The sequence below is a fragment of the Heloderma suspectum genome, chromosome W, assembly GCF_057233095.1.
Source record: "Heloderma suspectum isolate Gila_16-S chromosome W, 16-S_ref, whole genome shotgun sequence".
Classification (NCBI taxonomy): Eukaryota; Metazoa; Chordata; class Lepidosauria; order Squamata; family Helodermatidae; genus Heloderma; species Heloderma suspectum.
This window is the reverse complement of record NC_139475.1, coordinates 64688522-64710580: the sequence shown is the minus strand read 5'-3', so window position 1 is coordinate 64710580 and position 22059 is coordinate 64688522. Positions and strand designations below refer to the sequence as shown.

The 22059-nt window shown below is 48.6% G+C and overlaps 1 protein-coding gene across 1 annotated transcript in view; it reads right to left on the bottom strand.

Moving 5' to 3' along the window:
- Positions 1–22059, bottom strand: part of LOC146334096 (semaphorin-6B-like) — a 97950-nt gene that overhangs the window by 34310 nt on the left and 41581 nt on the right. The window contains exons 3-8 of the mRNA XM_084825023.1: positions 18383–18443; positions 16750–16812; positions 8904–9005; positions 7771–7861; positions 4918–5037; positions 2567–2655 (exon numbers count right to left, since the gene is read on the bottom strand). Coding sequence (XP_084681149.1) covers positions 2567–2655; positions 4918–5037; positions 7771–7861; positions 8904–9005; positions 16750–16812; positions 18383–18443 — 526 coding nt within the window. The remainder of the gene's footprint in view (positions 1–2566; positions 2656–4917; positions 5038–7770; positions 7862–8903; positions 9006–16749; positions 16813–18382; positions 18444–22059) is intronic.

Genomic DNA, 22059 nt, shown 5'->3' with positions numbered 1-22059 from the left:
GTTGTAATTGTTTCAACATGGTGTTTTATTCTTTTATCCTTGCTTTTCACTGCTCCAAAATAAATAAACAAACAAACAAAACACACACACACATAATTGTGATTAACAAATAGAGATTTCAGTTTAACTAACAAAACGTTTTGGCTTCTGCCTTCATCAGCTGTTAAGATACAAATGCTATTTCCAAGGTGGCAGTTATAGAGCTCTCAGGATGGAATGTTCAGATCAACTGCAGATGTTCAGCAATGCTTGCACTGTCCTCCAGGTTAAGGCCTTATGGTGCCCATGTACAAGGGTGTATATCCAGAGGTTCTTCCTCTTAGTCAATGTTGTTGGATCTGCTGGCATATCTATAGCTGTTACAGATAAGTCAAACAGGCTCTGGCCCTCAGCGCTGAAATGCTTTGCAACTGGTTCCTCCACTTTTTAAGTCACATACATGCAATGCACTTTTCTTTGGAGGGGAACTGACAAAATGTTACAATCAATACATTTCTAGACCTGTAGGTCATGGGGCATCAACAAAAGAGGTTTAAATTTGACTGATAGTGATATGATGATGGAGACCATCGTAGTGCTGTATCTCCCTGTCTGCTTCTCAGGAGCGACTTCATAACTTGGGTGTGACCCAAGCTTAAGAAGTGGATACTTATTTAATGACTTATTTGTTAGGTTTATATCCTAGGTTTTCCTCCAAGGAGCCCAAGGCATGGTTCTCCTCCTCCACTTTATTCCCACAACAACCCTGTGAAGTAGATTAGGCTGAGAGTCAGTGACTGGTCCAAAGTCACCCAGTGGGCTTCATGGCTGAGTGGGGACTTCATCCCTGGTCTCCCCAGCCATTGTCCAACACTCTAACCACTACACCACACAAAGGAAAGAACACCATCACTTCAGCAACTTGAATGGTGTGACTTGGGTCATGCCCTCAACTGTCCTGGTAGAAACACCCCAGAACTGGATGAGACCCCAGAGGAGGAGGAAGAGTTTATTTCTGACCCTAGTGTTTGCAGGGGTCAAGAGGTGGTAGTTAGAGGATGTCAATAGCCCTCCTGAGACCACCATCTAGGATGATGCCCAATGTGAGAAGGCTGCAGTGTAGGAAGAACCAAACTGGTTCTGTCTGGCTATGCCAGACCCACCAGGTCCACCCCCAGGACCCCAAGAGCAAAGGTGGCAGTGCGTCCGGATGAAGGCATAGAGTCGGAGGTGCCATGCTTGTACGGTCACGCATCAAAGATCTTTGAGCCCTACTCATGAGGAAGAGGCATGCTCTGGATCAGGGCCCTAACGACAAGCCAGGAAGGGCTGGAGCAACAACATCAGCTATTGAGCTGCTCAGTTGGAGCCTAACCATCGCTGAAACAGCATCTCTCTTCTTGTGCTCCTTGCTGGACAACTCCTCTGCTAACCTGTGTTACCTTATCCTTGACCCACAGGGCTACTTCTGGTAAGGCAGGATTTGACCCTGCTGGCGGGAATGGGACATTAGGGATTGGCCAGTTTACTCCTGGGTGAGAAAGTCATCCCCCATGTCTCCATTGCATACTGGCAGCCCGCAGCTAACCTCCAGAGTCTGGGCTGACAACATGGGCTATGGACCTATTCCCTAAAAGCCACCTCGTAGGCCAACACTCGGGCCAGAGCCAGATTTGAGAGCACCCTTGACAAATTATCCTCTGGTGGGCCACCTCCTATGTTAGTGGGCTGCCCCTCCCCCCATGTTGGTGGCCTGCCAGCCAAATGTGTATGCGGCAGCAGTGTAAGGTTCTACTGGCAGCCACTTAACTGTTTCACAAAGTGCCTGAGCTATGCTACTGTCAGGAATGAATCTGAGCGTGTGGAGATGTTTAGCAGCTCAGGCTCAGAACGGGAACAGCCAGAACCGGGGGAGGCGCCCTCCCTAGGGAGCTCAGACATGGCAAGGCCTTCTTCCCAAGACCTTGGCACACAGATGGCTCGGCCTGGAGGGCCCCCCTCTCCTCCTCCACGAGAACCCAGGTCTCGGGGGAGGAGGAGAGCGAGGGGCGTGACTTGGGGGATGCTAGGGTCCGTCGCAGAGCGAAGCGGGCAAAGTCCGAGGCGGAGCTCAGACTCTCCTCCAGGTTGGCCATTTGCAAAAGCCAACGTACGAGGGAGCAACGGTAAGGGAGGGGCATCCCCCCAAGCTAGTCTGGCCAGGAAGTTCTTGTTCAAACTGCCGGCAACTTCTCTGACTTCCACCTCGGCTCCTCCATTGATATCCGTAATTGTGTGGAGTAGCTGTTTCCTTTGTAGCCTGGGGGTTTCCTCGAATTTGCATTTGTAAAGAGCCTGGCTCTTAACTAATAAAGTCGTGAGCCTGAAGCCTGGCACCCCGGAGTGTGTGATTGCGAAGGGGGAGGACCAAGGGACCTGACAGCTACATCAACAGCAATGTAGGAAACTTAAAATGGTGGCCCATAGACTCAGCCCCCTGAAATTGGGGCCCCAGTAGCTGCTTTTGGACCCGTGGTAATGACAGCCACCCGGCCTGGCTGATAAACCCCCGCAGCTAGCAGACATTTTGGAGCGTCAGTGGACTGACCTTCTCTAGGTAGTTGAACTCCATTGCAATCTCCCTGAAGAAGAAATAGACATGGCTTTTCCACTCCACAGCATGGACAAAGTATGGTTCTGGACAGGGTGGGGGGAAAAAATAGAAGAAGAAAGAGGGCACATTTAGACAAAGGGTCAGCAGGGCAAAAGTTTGGAAAATGGAATTGCAAGACACCATAAGAACCTCAGAATAGCCCTGCTGGATCAGACCAAAGTCCATCCAGTCCAGCATTCTGTTCACACAGCAGCCAACCAGCTGTCAACCAGGAACCCACAAGCAGGGCAGGAGCGCAACAACAGCACCCTCCCACCCATGTTCCCCAGCAACTGGTGTACATGGGCTCACTGCCTCTGGTACTGGAGGTAGCCCATAGCCATCAAGGCTAGTAGCCATTGGTAGCCTTTTCCTCCTGGAATTTGTCCAACCCCCTTTAAAAGCCATCCAAATGGGTGGCTGACACGCTGACAGCACCACTGACACACTGATCGACAAATTAATTAATCGTACAGTGTTAAACTTTACAAAAAAAAAAAAAATATTTACAAACATCAAGGAGCCAGTAGTAAAATCAACAGTCATCGCAACAGGTCAAAGATTAAATGTCTTTTTAAATAGGTGGGTCTTAACCTGGCATCTAAATGTACACAATGAAGATGTCAGGCTGATCTCATTTCACAGGTGGGGCGGGGGGGCACTACAGAGAAAGTTGTGTAGTGTAATGGACTACAAAACACACCACAGAAAAAGCTGCCTGCAGAGCAAAGAAGAGCTCCAGCAAGCGAGCCAAGTGACATGCTCCAAAGGAAGGCCTAAGGCTCCGCCCCTTGGCTTGCCCCACCCACTAAAACCAAAGTCATTGCGCTATCTGACCTAGAGATTCCTTTCAAGCAGGTGGGTCCTTTGGCAAGGGACATTGAAGTGGCTTTTTGATACACCCCCACCAGTTTGTGTCATGTTCACATTTTGCGTAGGCCTGTGAGCTGGTTAAAGAAGTCTGAACTGGTTAAAGGAACAAGCATCAGTCGATGGAATCAGTATCACAACAGTGACGTTAAGGGTGCAACCCTATGTATCCTTAGACAGAAAGAAGTCCTACAGCTCCCAGCATTCCCCAGCCAGCATAGCATAGCTGGCTGGGGAATGCTGGGAGGAATAGGACGTTTTCCTGTCTGAACATGCATAGGATTGTGCCTTAACTGTTGTTGTTGTTGTTGTTTTTAAAAAAGCATACTTGCTTTGTTTTTTGGATGACACATGCACGTCACCATCTCAGAAGAGGAGCTCCTTTCTGCATGATGGGAATGTGAAATGTGTCTCCTATAGATGTTGCTTGCCATCTGCTATTATTATAGGGAATGGCTCTCCTCCGTGTGCCCCTTCCAAGAGAAGTGTAGCTACTAAAGTCGGGGCCTTCTTAGAAGTGGCACCTTGGCTGTGGCACAGCCTCAACAAATAGACTCTCACCTGGCACCTTCTCTATAGTTTTTTCAGTGGCAGAGAAAGGCCTTTTTATTCAACCAGGCTAGGCACAGGTGAGAATTTTGTTCAGTTCATTTCTTCTTAAGAACTTACTCAAATATTCAAAATTTGTCATATTCAGGATTGAAAGAAATGGGGATTTAAAAAAAAAAAATGGAATATGGGAGAAAGCGAAAGGGACAGAGTGCTTCATCCAGGCTCTGGGTTTGAATCCCAACATATTCAACCATGTTTGTGGCACTGATTTAGGGTTGCCACCTCTTTTTTTCTGACAGGCTCTTCATCTTTAATACCTTAATGGCAGCCAGGTGCAACAGGGTCCTCTCCATGCTGGGAATAGTTATCAAATTTAGCCAACTGCATATGGGAGAGAATTTTGTTCACTTTGGCTGGCTGGCTGGCTGGCTGGCTGGCTGGCTGGCTGGCTTTCTTTCTTTCTTTCTTTCTTTCTTTCTTTCTTTCTTTCTTTCTTTGATAAGAATGTAACTAATTTCTTTGTTAAGTTCTTATCCAAAGGAACTTGGAGAAGCCAGTGTGTTGTAGTGGTTAGAGCACTGGACTCGGACTTGGGAGATCCGGGTTCTAGTCCCCACTCAGCTGTGAAGCTCACTGGGAAACTTTGGGCAAGTCCCTGACTCTCAGCCTAATCTATTTCACAGGTTTGTTGTGAGGATAAAAATGGAGAGGAGGAGGACTGTGTAAGCCACCTTGAGCTCCTTGCAAGAGGGAAAAGGGTGTTGCATAAATGAAATAAAACATAAAATAATATGAATTTTTTGCAGATGTCTACGTCAACGTGAAGGAAAGATATTTTTTAAAAAATGTGAATGTGGGAGGAAGCGAAACGGACAGATTCATACCTTTGAACCATTTGGAGTCGTGCTTGATGGTGCGCAGGGTTGGGTTGTCTCCAAGGCTGCGGTAAATCACAGCGTCGATGGCCAGGAAATCTGTCACCGTGGCGGTGAACAGCATCCCCCCTGTCATGAAGAGCGTGAGTGTGAGCGAGAGAGAGAGAAGAGGAGAGAGAAGGAGAGGAAGAATGGATGAGCTATGCCAGTGTGGAGTGAAAGGAAGGGGGGGTTGTAAATGTCATGTGGGGATTTGGTGCTCAGCCCGTGGGACTTAAAATGGGCGAAGGAAAAGAGAAAGCAAGCAGGTCATGTGAAGCAATGCAGAAGGGGTGAAATGAGAAGGGAGAAAAGGTCGGATGGATGGGAGGGGCAGGAAAAGAAGGAAAGCAATGAGAAGGAAAAGGTGGAGAGAGAGGAGGGAGGGAGTTTGATAACAATTAAGGGCCAAACTTAAAAGATATTTTAGAGCTGGAAGAGGGGTCTTTGGTCTGCTCCAGCACAGTTCTTCTGATGTTCTTACATCATTGTTGGTGCCATGGGACGTCACTGAGTAGGGCAACGTGCCCATTTTACAGAAGGGCGACTGAGCCCAAGAGCTTAACGAACTGCCAAACTTAGAAGATGTTGTAGAGCCGGAAGAGGGGCAGAAAAGAACAACCAAGATAATCAAGAGGGCTGGGGTAACTCCCTTAGGGGGAAAGGTGACAACACTCAGGGCTGTTGAGCTTAGGGAAAAAAAAGTGAGTAAAGGGGGAACATGATAGATGCCACCTATCACAACTGAAAGTGTGTGATTTCTACCAATGAAGCCTCGGTACTAAACCCAGAACCTTCTGCTTGGTTACTGCTACTGTTTAAGGTTTCAGGTCTAGGACTGGAAATAGAGGGTGCCAGCTTGGGCCCTTATTTCTGAAGCCCAAGGGGTGTCCTGTAAGGTCTGAGAGTCCCCTGGCTCAGGCTGAGTTGGACATAAGGGGTGGTGGCAGCCAGCTTGAGTAATTGTTTGTCCCTGCTTTCCAGGCACAGCTCGCTTACTCCTTTCACTTGATGAACCATTTGGAGAGAATATTAGTTGCTGGGTGGATTAGAAATGAAATGAAATGAATGAATTAATGAATAAATGAGGTGTGCAAAGTTATGCCTGGTATGGAGAATGTGGAGAGGGAGACCTTTTCTCCCTCTCTCAAAATACTAGAACCCAGTGGGGTCATCCCATGAAGCTGACTGGTGGGAGATTCAGGACAGATCAAGGGAAGTCCTTCTTCACACAGCACAGAGTCAAACTGTGGAATTCGCTACTAGTGATGGCCACCAACTTGGATGGTTTTCAAAGGGGACCAGACAAATTCATGGGAGACAAGGCTTTCAATGGCTACTCCTCCTGATGGCTATATATGACCTCCAGTATCAGAAGCAGTATTCTGGGGAACCTGAGCAGGAGGCGCTGTTGCACTCCTGTTCTGCTTGTGGGCTTCTCATTGGGGCATCCGGCTAGCCACCTTGAAAACAGAAGGCTGGATGAGAGAGGACTTTGGCCTGATCCAGCCCAGCAATTCAGATGTTCTTACAGCAGGTGTGATGCAAAAGGGGTCATTAGTGTCTGCTTTAAATTAATAGGAGGTGTGTTAAGCCAAGAAGGCAGTTTTACTCAGGACTGCAGTGTGCAGAGAGGGGAGGTTTAACTCCTTTCTTCCCACCACAATCCAGATGAAAATCACCCCTCTTGGCTGCTATTAGTTGAAAGCTCCCATCACTGCCTCCACCCTGGGGCTAACAGCAGATTAGGGTGTGGAGGCAGGTGTGTGTGTGTGTGTGTAGGTGTTTTTTTGTCAGGACCATGGTGGGGAGGAAAGAGTTAGGCCTCACTTGCACACACACTGTTGTCATGATGAAAATTACACCCCCTCACCTATTTATTACATAAAAACTTTCTGCCAACCTGGTGCCTTCCAGATGTTTTAGATTCAAAATCCAATTGCCCCCAGGTATCATGGCCACTCACCAGGAATGCTGGGAGCAGTAGTCCAAAACATCTAGAAGGCACCACATCCAGGAAGGCCAAATTACTACAGCAAAAGCAACATGAGCATGGTTTCTAAGGGTGTGCTGAGTGTTGCACCTGGTTTTGCCTCAAGGGACATGTATGAAAGGACACACAAATCCACACAAAAGTGCTAAAGAGATGGATAGACAGAGCTTGAAAGACAAAGACTTGTTTAAAAAGGAAGATATATGAGGAAACGGGCAATACATGGCCACAAGAGCAAAGAAGGGACTTGCTTTCCCCTTGCCGCAGAGCATGCATTTCGAGCTTCAAGGACCACAAATAACCCCCTGTGGTGTGTCGTTGCCACCACTGGAGTTGGTGGGGGGTTTGTTTGGTTCTTGTGACGCAAGGAGACCATAGATCCAGAAGGAGTCAGTTCATGTCATTCGGTTAAAGTGTCAGGCTAGAACTGGGGTGAAGGTGGTGGGGGGACCCAGGTTCAAATCCCCACTCAGCTCCCATCGGCTGGCTGCAATCTCTCAGCTGAACCTACCTTGCTGGATAGTTGCTTGGATAAAAGGAGGAAAGAAAACCTGTGTGTACCCCCACAATAAACAAAGCACCACAAAGATCACATGATGACCTTGTTCCAGTCTCTCTCAATCTCTCTGTCTCTCTCTCACTCTCTCAGCCAAACTTACCCAACAAGGTCATTGTGGAGATAAGCTGAAGGGGGAGGAGGGGAGAAGTCTACACTGCATTGAGCTTGTTGGGAGAGAGGTGGGGTCTAAATATAATTAATAATTATAAACAAAGCAGCTGTGTGTGTGTGTGTGTGTGTGTGTGTGTACCTCCCTCCCCACCACACTGACCTGCGAAGAGAGCAACATTGGCATGTTTTGGGTCATAGGGGCACCGGGCCATGCCACTGATGTTATCTCCAATGAGCTCCAGAGTGTCCATCTGATGGAAGAAGAAGATGGTTAGAAGATCTGCAGGTCTCTGTGGTGGTTAAAGTGTTGAGCAGGAACTTGGGAGACTACAACTGCCATCAGCCCCAGACAGCATGGCCAATGGTCAGGAGTGATGGGAGTTGTGGTTCAAAACATCTGGAGGGTTCGCCCACCCCTGTTACAAGGTGTTTCTGCCACAGAGAGAAAGCTGAAATGTGTTGGATAACTGCTGTATACTAATAGCAAATTGGGGAGCGGGGATGACTTATTATAATTCCCTCTATTTCCCATCTTCAGGCATGTGTGTGGAGCCAAAATGGCAGCACCCACATACAAGATGGAGGGATTAGCAGGTTCAGGGGACCCGATGGTTTGCAGAAGTACCCCCTACCCCCCCCAAAAAAAACACTTCAGAAAAAGAAACCCTAAGGGGGAGGGAACTCAAACATCTTAATGAGGACTGAGCATGCTCAGAACATGGCTGACTGCTAGGGTGGGGTGGGGGGATTGGAGAACAGGATAGGAGGACGGGTGAATTGAATGGAGAAATGTTCCCCCAAAGTAGTGCCCTCCTGAGGTGTTGGAGTTCAACTCCCAGCATCCCCACCCAGCATGGCTGGGGATGATGGGAGCTGAAGTCCAACACTTCAGGAGGGTGCTGGATTGGGAAAAGGCTAGAATGGATTATCCTGGAAGAGGCTGCAAATGTGGAGGACAGCAGAGGTGTAGAAATTCCCCTTCTGGTTCCATTTAGGAGAGGTTGGTTTGGGTAGCAGCCAGGAACATACCTGGCACTCAGTGGAGGTTGGTGGCTCTGATTTCAGCGGGGCTGTGAATCCATTCTGAGTTTCAGTCAGAACCAGCAGGACCTCTAAAGGAGCTATCCAAGGTGCTGAACCCTACCCCCAAAATAGGTTCGGCACCTTGGATAGCTCCTTTAGACTTCTGGTTGGTTCTGACTGAAACTCAGAATGGATTCACAGCACTGCTGAAATCAGAGCCACCAGCCTCCACTGCTGGCCTGGGCCCAGCTCAGATCTCAGGTAACTTACACTGTAGTTGGCACAGATGGGGTTGAAGGCGTTGGTCCCACACACAAAGAGCATATTGTCGTTGCGCAAGAGTAGCACTTTAATAAAATTCCGGCACTCTGCCTGGGGAGGAGAAGCAAAGCGATGAGGGCTGCAAACTGAAAGGCACTCTTCACATGCTCAGGAGTTTGTAACATTGCTTTGCCGGCTCTTGGACCGAGATGGGAAAGAAGTTCTAGGAGCTGCAGCCTAGCGAGTCCTGTCTCAGTTGAATGCTGGCTTCTTTGCTCCACGCTTTCCCCACCTTGTCCACCAAGCCACATCTCTTGAAACAAACCTCTTCTGGACCAGGGATGGAACACCACCTGGTGCTGATTCCCATTTGCGTTCATGAATGGGAAACGTGCGCAAATAGAGCACTGGTCGAACAGGAGATTTCTGCAAATCTCCTCAAATTGGTGGACATTTCCTCCAGAGACTAAAGCAGGGCTGTTTCAGTCTACTGAGGAAATTTGCGTGAATTAGGAAATTAGCCCAAATCGAACTGGGAAGTGGGAAAAGGTAAGCATGAGTTTGACAATTTGCAAATATTTTTGGTGGACACGTGCTCATGCTTGGGGCTTCAAACGGGGCATGCTAGCATGTTTTGTGAACAAAACCAAAATTCTCATGCATCCTTATTCTGAACAAATATTTTAAAAACACTGTCATTATTTTTGTCACTTCCTTCTAATAGCAAACTCGGGTGGCAAGTGCCAACAGACATGGAGCAAAAATGGGCTCACTGAGGAATGAGAGAGAGGTATCAACATGCTTGAGGGATGCTGAGGTTTGCAGAAGCACAGAAGAATCAACCCCTGAATAAACCCAATGCCATCCCCACCCCCCAACCCAGCTTAATATTTTTAGGCCCGTGGACCACTAGGAGTCATGGAATACTGAGTGTCAGTTGGAAAAGAAAAATGGAAAACTGGAACCGGGGGGAAAGAGATTGGATTGACTTGCTTGAGCTTCTTACACCTTATATTCTCCTGGCTGGCTGGAATCCCACACAGGGGTGTCACCTGTCTGGAGGTGAGGATGTGCTGCTGCATTTTGTTGCAGCGCTCACTGGTATAATTTACTGATTGATTTCATTTATTACATTGATCTATATACCACTTTCCAGGGGGCTCTCAAAGCAGATAAAAGCATAAAAGATAATGATACACACACAGTAAAAACATCACTTGTCCACTACAACCACACTGGCTGGGTCACCCTTCAGGGAAAGCCTGCATGAAGTGGTGGGTCTGGAGAAGACACCTAAAGATCAGGGCAGAAGAGGCCTACCTCATGTCAATGGGGAGGGTGTTCCAGAGGGCAGGTACTGTGAAATTTAGAGTGCAATGGCTGGCTGTTGAGTGCTGGGAGTTGTAGGACCTTTTTCTGTCTAAACATGCATAGGATTGCACCCTAAACACTCTACTGCAGGCAGTACTGTCAGAAGCACTCCTCCTCAGGACTGCATGGACAAGCGAGGACATAAAGGGTGAGCAGATCTGTAAGATCTGCTGTTCAGTCGTTCAGTCGTGTCCGACTCTTCGTGACCCCATGGACCATAGCACGCCAGGCCTTCCTGTCCTGCTCACTCTCCCGGAGTGTGCTCAGGTTCATATTCATTGCATCGGTGATGCTATCCAGCCATCTCATCCTCTGCTGTCCCCTTCTCCTTTTGCCTTCAGTCTTTCCCAGCATCAGGGTCTTTTCCAGAGAGTTTTCTCTTCGCATTAGGTGGCCAAAATATTGGAGCTTCAGCTTCAGTATCTGTCCTTCCAATGAGCACTCAGAGTTGATTTCCTTTAGGATGGACTGATTTGACCTCCTTGCAGTCCAGGGGACTCGTAAGAGTCTTCTCCAGCACCACAGTTCGAAAGCATCAATTCTTCGGCGCTCAGCCTTCCTTATAGTCCAGCTCTCACAGCCATACATTACTACTGGGAAAACCATCGCTTTGATTAGACGGACCTTTGTCGGCAAGGTGATGTCTCTGCTTCTTACTATGCTGTCTAGGTTTGCCATAGCTTTCCTCCCAAGGAGCAAGCGTCTTTTAATTTCATGGCTGCAGTCACCGTCTGCGGTGATCTTGGAGCCCAAGAAAGTAAAATCTGTCACTGCTTCCATTTCTTCCCCTTCTATATGCCAGGAAGTGATAGGGCCAGATGCCATGATCTTCGTTTTTTTAATGTTGAGTTTCAAACCAGCTTTTGCACTCTCCTCTTTCACCCTCAACAAGAGGCTCTTGAGATCCTCTTCACTTTCTGCCATTAGGGTGGTATCGTCTGCATATCGGAGGTTGTTGATAATTCTCCCAGCAATCTTAATTCCGACCTGTGATTCATCCAACCCGGCATTTCTCATGATGTACTCTGCATATAAGTTAAATAAGCAGGGTGACAATATGCAGCCTTGTCGTACTCCTTTCCCAATTTTGAACCACTCGGTTGTTCCATGTCCGGTTCTTACTGTTGCTTCTTGACCCTCGTACAGGTTTCTCAGGAGACAGGTAAGGTGGTCTGGTACTCCCATCACTTTAAGAATTTGCCACAGTTTGTTGTGATCCACACAATCAAAGGCTTTAGTGTAGTCAATGAAGCAGAAATAGACGTTTTTCTGGAATTCTCTTGCTTTCTCCATGATGCAGCGAATGTTGGCGATTTGATCTCTAGTTCCTCTGCCTCTTCGAAACCCAGCTTGTACTTCCGGTAGTTCTCGGTTCGCATACTGCTGAAGCCTAGCTTGTAGGATTTTGAGCAACACCTTGCTGGCATGTGAAATGAGCGCAATTGTGCGGTAGTTTGAACACTCTTTGGCGTTGCCCTTCTTTGGAATTGGAATGTAAACTGACCTTTTCCAGTCTTGCGGCCACTGCTGAGTGTTCCAAATTTGTTGGCATATTGAATGCAGCACTTCAACAGCATCATCTTTTAGGATTTTAAATAGCTCAGCTGGAATACTGTCATCTCCGCTAGCTTTGTTGTTAGTCATGCTTCCTAAGGCCCACTTGACTTCACTCTCGAGGATGTCCGGCTCAAGTTGAGTGACCGCACTATCATGGCTATCAGGGACATTCAGATCTTTCCTGTATAGTTCTTCTGTGTATTCTTGCCACCTCTTCTTAATCTCATCTGCTTCTGTTAGGTCCCTGCCTTCTTTGTCCTTTATCATGCCCGTCTTTGCACAAAGCGTTCCCTTGAGATCTCCAATTTTCTTGAAGAGATCTCTAGTCTTTCCCACTCTGTTGTTTTCCTCGATTTCTTTGCATTGTTCATTGAAGAAGGCCTTCTTGTCTCTCCTTGCTATTCTCTGGAACTCTGCATTCAGTTGGGTATATCTTCCCCTTTCTCCCTTGGTCCCAAGTTGTTTAGCACTTTATATGTTAACAGAACCTTAAAAGTAGCATGGTAGTTTCTTGGCAGCCACTGCTGTTCTCTTTACAGAGTGTAACATGTTGCTGAGAAGAGGTCCCTGTTCTCCACCAGCTGGAGATGGACAGGGCTGGTGACAAAGGTTGGTGTAGTTGGGCAACTGCCACAGGCTGACACCCCAGCAAGGGCCCACTAGCAAGAGCCCCCTGGAGTTGCTCCTCCTCTTCCCCGTTGCAGCCGGCTTGTTCCCCTGCCTCTCGCTCTGGCCCAGGCAACGGAGGTGGTGGGAAGGAGGAGCAGCAGGAGATGCCGCGGCCTGCTTGCTCCTGGGCTCTCCGCCTGCCACGCAAGCCAGCGGAATCCAGGAGGAGGAGGAGGAGGAGCAATTGCAGCTGTTGACAATGGCGGTGAGAAGGGAGACTCGCTGAGGGAGGGGGCCCACAGAGGGGGTCTTGCCCTCAAAAACCTGGAGCCAGCAATGTTTCCAGACCAGGCCCACACTGAACACATAACCATAATCCAATTTTGAGCTAGCCAGTGCCTGAGCCACCATGGCCAAATTATCATGGCTGTCACTAGCAAACTAGCTGGAACTGGTAAAAGGTGTTCCGTTTTAGACTTTCTTGCTCCCTTTTTGAGTGTGTGGAGTGCATCATGGACAATTCCCTCAGTGTTCCTTACAACAGCCCTGCAAGGTAGGCCAGTATTGTTATCCCCATGGGTCTCATGGGGCCAGGGCTGCTGTGCCCAAGACAGAATTGGTCAGGCTCTCAGGCAGGATTTGAACTGGGAGCTTTCTGATTTGTGGCTCGGTCACTTAGCCATTACACTAGCAGCAATAAACAAACAAATAAATGAAAGCACACATGCTTGGCCTGGGATCAAGACCCTCTATGCACAGAAATCCTCCCCCGCCTTCCCCCCCCCGCTCCAAAACGCCTGCTCTAGTGCAGACCTTTGTGTCTCTATTGTAGGTTTTCATCATCTCTCTGCTCTCTCCCATCCAAGCACCTCTTTTTCTCTCCGTTTCCATGGTTTCGGAGCAGACCAGCACAGAGAGAAAAAGAACAACCAACTGTTTGAGGAGCTGGGTTGGGTGGTTCTTTCTCTTTCTCCCTCTCCCTCTCTCTCTTTCTCTCTCTCTCTCTCCCCCCGCCCCCCATCCCTTAGTTTCCTAGTCTTTTTCTGAAACCATCATTTCTGCCCATTTGGAAGGCCAGAAAAGGGGCATTTCAACATCCAGAAATGGAAAGCATTTCTGACAACAAAAAACAGGTTCTTCCAATTACAGATGCTAAATGCAGGCCAGCCAGCTGTTGCACAAAGATGGGGAAGTGCCAGAGGTGTGCTTGAACCAGGACATCACAGGAACCTCAGGGGTTCCAGAGGTTCAATGATAAGAAATGTCCTCTGTTGCAAAGAAGCCAGTGGCATCACTTTATCAACAAAATGTCCCACCTTTTCACTGCAATGTGCCCACCGTTATGTGGTGTAATCCAGGGATGGGAAACTGCATGCTAGGGATGTTGGAGAAATCTGTTTGGGGGATGTTGAATGGGTTTTCCTAGGCTCGGCCCCCTGGCCTTCATTTTGGTTCCCCCTGAAGCACCCAGCTCAATCTGCAGTGAATCGAGCCAGTTTGCGGATTTTCTGGGAATTTTGAGCGGGGGAGGGAATTCTGCAATTCAGGCAAATTTCTGAGCAATTTGCAAAAATAATGTTCAAACTGTTCAAATTATGACAGAACTTGTGCAAATGCAGCCCTAACTTGCACAAATTCAGCCATAATTTGCACAAATTTGACTATGATTTGCACAAATTTGCCCATAATTTGTGCAAATTGCAGAACCTTCCTTAAAAAAAGCTCAAAAAAGTTCCTGGAGTTTTGGGAACAGCCCGCAGCTCAGCTCACAGAAACAAAGCAAGTCATGCATGCCACGGAACTAGGGATGTTGGAGAATTCCACCACGGACTCCAGTGAGGCTGGATTCTTTAGAATCTGGCCCCCCAGAGTCCATGGCGGAACGGCCTCCCCCCCTGCCACCCCCTGAAATCCCCCCCGGAACAGACCTACCTGGCAGTGGATGCGGCAGTGGATGTGGTGGTGGCAGCTCCGGCTCGTCTTCCGGCCACTGCCGGGCTGCTGTGGCTGCAAATGGCGGCCATTGTAGCAGCCGCCATTCGCATGCCTGCATTAGGTCGTGATAGGCCACATAAATACTTACGTAGCTTATCACGGCAAAGGGCGGGGGAGCACACGGCGTAGCGGCCGCCATTTGCATCCCTGCCTTTTGCTGTGATAGGCTACGTAAATACTTACGTAGACTATCACGGCTTAATGCAAGGACACAAATGGCGGCCACTATGATGGCCACCATTTGTGGCCGCAGCAGCCCGGCAGCGGCCCGAAGTCTGGCTGTAGCCGACCCTGGTCGGCAGCTCTGCGGCCTTGCCATGGAGCAGAGCCAGCTGGGGAGGATGCTGGGGGACGGACGGATCGCCTCCCCACCACCGCCGAAGCCCCGGACCGGAACTAGGTAAGGGATTCGTACATCCCTACGCAGAAGTCTGCTGAGCCAAAAAAGAACTGGATTTCCCAGAGACAGACATCCCTACCTGAGGCTTGGGAGCCATATCTGGCCCTTTGGGGTTCCCAGATGGCCACACCCCCTTCCAGTGGCCCCATTCCTTTCTCCTTGCCCCACCCTTTCCCGTAACCACCTAAATTTGGTGGTTTCCTGGCTTTTGTGCAGTTTTCCTCCCATTCTAAAAGGTTGAAATGCCTCTCCTGAGGCTTAGTGACTGGTAGGAAAGGCTTCAAACTCTGATATGCTGTTGTTTTTAGTATGGTTCCCCCCCCCCTTTTCCCTTTGGCCCTGCCCACTTCTGGGATGTGGCCCCCGAGAGCTTCTCCAAAATTGAATCCGGCCCTCAGGTGGAAAGAGGTTTCCCACCCTGGGATCTTCCCATAGAGATGCAGCAGAGTTTCCCACCCTCAGGGGAGGCTGCCTGTCTTGTCACTGTATGAGTCACAGCACTGCACTTGGGTCCTTCCCACCAAGGAGCTGTTTGTGCTCTAGAAGTAAAACTTCTTTGGGTGTAAGAAGGACACACCCCTCCTGTTTTTATCCAGGGAAATGTTTAGCTGCTCGAGAGGGAAGTCTACCCCAACCCAGTGCCCTCCAGATGTGTTAGACTACTCAAGTCCCATCGTCTCTGACTGGTGGGAGTTGTAGTCCAAAATATCTGGAGGGCACCAGGTTGGGGGAAGCTTCTTGAGAGATTCCAGTCCCACCTGACTTTACCACCTGACTTTACCTCAACAGGTTAGGGATGTTACATCAGAGGGAAGTAAGAGAGATAGAAGGGGCCTCTGAGCATGCGCAGAGTGCTTTCATGGATGAATAACTACAGTCAACCCAATGCAGCTCAGATTGGGGGAAGGACTGTGAGACAATCTCTTTTGAAAACTGAACTTTGTCTTTTCCCTCTGCTGACCCCCTTCTCCCAAATCTTCCTCTTGCTCTTTTTCTGCCTCCGGGGAAATTTCTCTGGATGGCCCAAACTGGAGTACCCTCCCCTGGGAGTTGCAAAGGGCTTCCTGTGCTCCCTATCCTTCAAGCTCCCTGCAAGCATTTTATATCAAATGTGATTTATTAGGAGGCTCGTATAATTGGTTTTGTAATTAGCTATTTCCAGTCTGTTGATCGAAACAGACACATCTCATAATCGGTGCAAATTCCAATTTCCAGATTCCATTAACGCCTTCCTGGGCTCTGCACATGGCAGAAGTGCCAAAGCTTCCCAGGGGCCCCCCAGTCAGACTCAGGACCAGAGCAGAAAAGCTCCTGGAGTCTCAGGGGAGCTCATATTTGCAGCTGGGAATGGGGGTGCAAAAACACCTTGCAGCTGAGCTAAGCATATGTAAAGGCACTTAGCTTAGTTGCAAATGCTTTTGTCTAGCTATTTCAAGTTGAGCTGTAAATGGGGGAATGATATCATCCCCCCTCCCCCAAATAGTTTGTCTCTGTGATAATTACATAGGGACGGCCTATGTAATGGGGCAAAAATGCTCTCCCATTCCTGATTTTCGAATCCGTGATGTCACATAGCTAAATCTGGCACCATGACATCAGCATGGTGGTGACGTTGTTTGGATGATGTATAACGCTGATTTTGTTTGAGACCCTTCCTGTCTTCTGCTGCCTGTAACTTTGCCATTTGCCATACAAATGACATGAAATTTTCACACATTCTACTTCTCCTACTTTCCCCCCAAGGTAACATAAATGTCAAATTTCAGGCAGATGGCCCAGGGAATCGCCAATTTAGAGGCAACTAAAAAAACAAACAGGTCTAACATCCTATATGTTTCTCATGATTTGCAATGGAGGCCCAATTTGTCTTCTACTGCTGGTAACTTAGGTGTTTTCCATCACAATAGCATGACATTTGCTTACCTTGTGTTTTCCCTTCATCCGACAGATGTTGATATCATGTTGGTTTGACATCCACGTTAATTTCTGTGTGAAGTCCAAAATGACAGAGGAGAATCAAATGAAAAAAGGGGGATGAAGGTATGTGCGCATGTGGACAACCACACATCCCTGAAAAGTTATACCTCCATGTGTTTCAGGATTTCCCAACCAACCCCCTGGAAAAACCCTGACCTTGTCTTGATCTGGGCCCTCCTGAGAGGCCCTGATCCTCCAGTCTTTTGCCAGCTTGTTCTTTTTTTGTCCTTCAAAAAATGTCTTTTTTTTAAAAAAGGGGCACTTGAAAATTTTCAAAAACAAACGTCTTTGAAATGAAGACCCTGACAAACAGTGAAATTTAAATTTTAAACCTATAAGGGACCATCTCTGTATAAAAGATGCACCATGTCAAACATTTTGGGAGAGCAAACTTCATTTTGGAATTGGCACATGTAGCACTTCCTGCTGCAGCATGGGAGCTCCTGTGATGGAATACTCCTCCACACACTATACAAAGGATCCCTGCAGCTAGAAATATAGCAAATCAGGTTTTGAGCTGAGCCTTCTCCCTGACATGCTTGTCTTCTACATGCAGGGGACAAGTGTTTTATTAAGTTTTGTTTTGGAAGAAGGTGCACTACATTATGTGAGGCCCAAGGCCTGCAGTCGGAAGTCCAAACACAGGCCAATGAGAATGACACCGTGATCTCAGTGGTATCTTTGCCGCTCCCAAACCCTGCTGAGTCAAGGCGAGGCAGTCACAAAATGCGAGTTTGACACCAGGTGTAGACACAGCCTGAAGTGGAGGTTCTGCCACCCCTTCCTTTGGCCAGAGAAGACCAGGTTGACTAAGGCTGGAGTCCTAAGCGCACTTACTTAGGAGTAAGCTCCTTTGAGTTCCATGAGACTTACCTCTGAGTAAACATGCTTAGGATTGTGTTGCACATTTTTAAGCGCATATCCACCCCCCCCCCCGCCCCATGGGGCTTGGTACAGACAGCAATTTAAGAAATTATAATGCGAGCCAGTCTTAATACTTCTTGTGATGGCAGCAGCAGTAAAATCACCAAATGGATCAATGGGCCCTCAAGGCAGACAAAATTCAAGATGAGAATATGTTGGATATATATGTACACCAAATAAAACTTGCTGTAGCAAGAAGAAGCACAAGGTCTCAAATAGACATTGGACCAACGTGTCTGAAAAGTACAACCAGGTGTGGTAACAGTACACAGAGGGGTGTTCTTTGTTTCTGCAATTTATGGCATCATTACCACACTTTTCAGACATGTTGGTCTAATGTCTCTTTGAGACCTTGCGTTTGTATACTTGCTACAACAAGTTTTGTTTGGTGCACATGTACCTACATTTATATATATATATATATATATATATATATATATATATATCTCAAACATATTCTTATCTTGAGTTTTCTCTGCTTTTTGCCAAATTGAGGGTCCACTGATCCATTTGGTGCTCTTTATTGATGGCCCTCTTCCTTCTTGCTTTAAGCAACAGTAAAATCATCACCACCACCCCTCCTCCAACTAAATAGCAGAGGATGGGCTCCCTTTAGATCTAGGAAAACCTTCCTGCTTCAGGGCTTTCCACTTACCTGATGGTAGCGCATCTCACTGTCTGAGGCAGGTTCCAAACTTATGCAGTACAAGTTATCCCTAAGGTGTGGGGGTGGGGGGAGAGGGGGAGAGAAAGAGACAAATTGAGAGAAGCACCCAGCAGAGAGAAGCATCCTTCTGCTTTTTCAAATTTGCAAGGTGTACTTAAAACAAACATTTTTACAGTTCATCAGCAAAGCTTGAGTTTGCCAAAGATCTCTGAATGTTCAAAGCTAGTTCCACCTCGACTCCCTATCAGATTGTGAGCTTTGTTCTTCCCTTTTCACATGAAAATCCATGCGTATATTTGTGCATGTTTTTCCAAATGTACCCATCAGTTGCGCCCATCTTTGAAATGGACACATTCTTCTCCCATTGATTAAGGTGTATTGGTGCACATTTGTCAAATGTACATATTTTGGCACACGTTTTTTCAAATGTACACATGCTGTCAAACACATTTTTTTGTTCTGTGAATCACACTGCAAATTTGGAAATGTACAGACTTCGACCACAGAATGGTTTTGAGTCCATGTTGAGTTTGGAAGGTGAAAATCGGAGGTCCCCCGATTTCTTCTTAACAAACATTGTAGGAGCATTGGCAGGGGAGGTGGAGGGACGGATGAAACTGCGCTGCAGGTTTGTGTCCAAAAACTCCCACAGAGCTTGGAGTTCTGGCTCTGACATAGAGTACAGCTGGCTGGCCGGGATGGTGGCTCCTGGGATCAGGTTAATGGCACAATCAAAGGGGTGGGGTGGAGGGGCAATCGGTCAGCCTCCTTCTTGTCAAAAACATCCCAGAAAGCCACATACTTCTCTGGGAGGATCACTGGAGCAGAATAACTGCTTGGGGAAGACAAGGAGGGAGTGGAAAGGGTTAAGGCCTGGGTTGGGGCTGTCTTCACTCCCGGGAAGCAATGCTGTTGGCAGTAGCGAGATGAGAAATGCACTTGATGAAGCTCCCAAGAAATCTGAGGATTGTGCTTAGAAAGCCAGGAGATGCCCAGCACAATTGGGTATTGGGGCACCTTGGCCACGTGAAATTGAATCTGCTTGATGTGCCCCTGGGAATGCAGAGTGAGGGGAGCTGTAATCCACGTAACTGCTCTGGAAGAGAGAGGACAGCCGTTGATAGTCTCCACTTTCAATGGGGTAGGGAGGAGCAGAGCAGGAATGTTGTGTTGCTGAGCAAATGTTTCATCCATTAAACGGGTAGTAACCCCAGAGTCCACCAGTGCCAGGACATCTTCCCCACCCCACTGGGAAGAATGGATGTGCACAGGAAGCAGCAGATGGGATGGTGGGGGGGATGTGGGGAAGGCGCCCCCCATTTGTGGAGTGGGCCCCCGCACTGGAGACCCCCAACAGGCTTGGGGGGGCTAGTCAGGCTTGGCGCCCAGGAGGTGGGGAGGGAGGTGGGGCTGTCGGTCAGGACTGGCAGAATCTGGCAAAGTGACCTTTCTTTCCACACCTGAAGCACTGAGGTTCAATGTGCCACCGTTCCGGTTCTTCTGGTGACAGCGTGGATTGGGTTGCTCTGAGTTGCATAAGGGTCTCCTCTGCCCCTGTGGCAGGGCTGCGGGGGGGAGGGGGCAGCAGCCATGGGGGAATGGGAGGAGGGAAATCCCGGCTAAGGGAGCTCTTCTGGGCTTGGTGGTGCCCCTCCATATGATTGTCAATCTGCAGACACGATTGGATGAGCTCCACCAGCATTGGTGGATGGGGCGCACGCGCCAGCTCATCCAAGATCTCGTCATTCAAACTGTCCAAAAATTGGGCCACGAGAGCGGCATCATTTCATTGTAAATTCTGCATCAGCAAGCAAAAAGTGGATGCATAGCTGGAAATTGAGTCCTTGCCCTGCTTGAGGCAGCAGCGGATATCCCGAGTTGCCATCTCTGCGCGAAGGGGGTCACCAAAAAATCCCCCCATGGCAGTCATGAAGCCCTGGTAGTCTGCCAGCAGGGGGGCATTAGTGAGGAGAAGTGCTGAAGCCCATTTGGCTGCCACGCCTGAAAGCAGGTTGATGATAAAGCCCACACAAACCTGATCCGTCTGGAAAGCCTCTGGCCAGAGGTGCATATACATTTCTGATTGGGCGTGGAAACAGTCCCTTCTCGCCAGCAAATTTCTCTGGCAGCGCCACTGGGCACTTTCCCTGGGGAGGGATTGGGGGTGGAGGGAGTTAAGTGGCGACTTGTAAGGCTTGTACAGCACCCGTCAATTGATTGACCTGATCGTGAAGAGCCTGGTTCTCCTGCGTCAGCGTGTTCAAAGCCTGCTCCGTGGCGCCGTTCCAGAGGCAGCGAAAAAGAAACAATGAGGAGAGAAGAGAAAAAGAAGGGGGACAAAGACAACGAAGATCAAGCTGTCAGGGTTCCCTCTTTGCCCGGCTGAGAACTCCAAGAGCCAAATCAACGCTCAGACCAGAGGCTGCATTTCCAAGGCTTTAATTCCATTTGCCCTAAGGAGGCATACAGGTGCAAATTGCTAGGGACTCACAGAACACAAAAGAAACAGCCTTCAGGGAGTTCAAAGGGAACTACGAAAGTTGATCTCTGTTTGGGAAAAAGGCGGCAAGCTCTCTTAACTGAAGGGGTGGGAGGGGGAGATCTCCCCCTCTGCCGTGACTCGCCCGGGCGCAGCTGCTGACGCCGAGCCAATCGGGCAGAGCGCCGAAGTTCCGCCCCTGCGACTCCCCGCTTGTGCCAGCGCCTGCGCCTTGCGTCTAAGAGTTCAGCTTGTCCTTCCCTCGCCTCCCCCCGTTCGCTATCACTCCCAGGGAAGTGTGAAGGGGGGCCTCTCCGTCCAGCTGTGCCTCCGAAGCCTGGGAGAGTTCCTCCCCCACGTGTTCCAGCTCTTCCTCAGAATCTGAACTGCTCTGGCACTCTATATGCTCAGGGGCAACCCTGACAGCTGGTATATTGTTTGTATTTTGGTCCCACCCCTCTTACCTTTGGGTCCAGCCCATAACTGGAATGCTACTCTCAGGAGCTTCTCCCAAATGTATTTATTTATTTCATTTCATTTCTATACCACCCAATAGCTGAAGCTCTCTGGAATTCTAGAATGGAATTCTTCCCTTTGGATGAAACAGGTTCGGTACCACTGATCTAAGTCCATCCACTCCAGTATCCTGTTTCCAACAGTGGACAGCTGGATGTCTCCCAGAAACTGACAAGCCCCTGTCGTTAACACCCAACCCCTAATCCTCAGTGGTATATTATCTCTGAACACAGAGGTTCCTGTGCCTTAGATAAACTTCTCCATATACTGATGTCAAACAGAATCATATCTCCTTCATAATTCATCACCTTTATGAAGCTACTAACCTTTATTTTGGTGAAGAGACCCTTTGAAACTTTGCAGTGTATTTCCATAAACTTTAATATGAGATAGACAGGCTGCAAGTTTGATTGATGTTCCAGTGATCTGTGATTAATTCCCCCATTAGTAGGGATGTCAGAGAATTTCTCCACGAATCTCGGGAAGGCCGAATGCCAGCGCATTCGGCCCCCCGAAATTGGTGGAGAAACGGTCTGCCACCCCCCGGGGACGGGACTTACCTTGTGCGAATGTCCCTGGTGGCGGCGGCGGCGGCGGCGGTTCGGCGGCGGCGGCTGGCCTTCCGACCGGCCGCCGCCGCCATTTCCAAGCTAAAAAAAAACAACGTGAT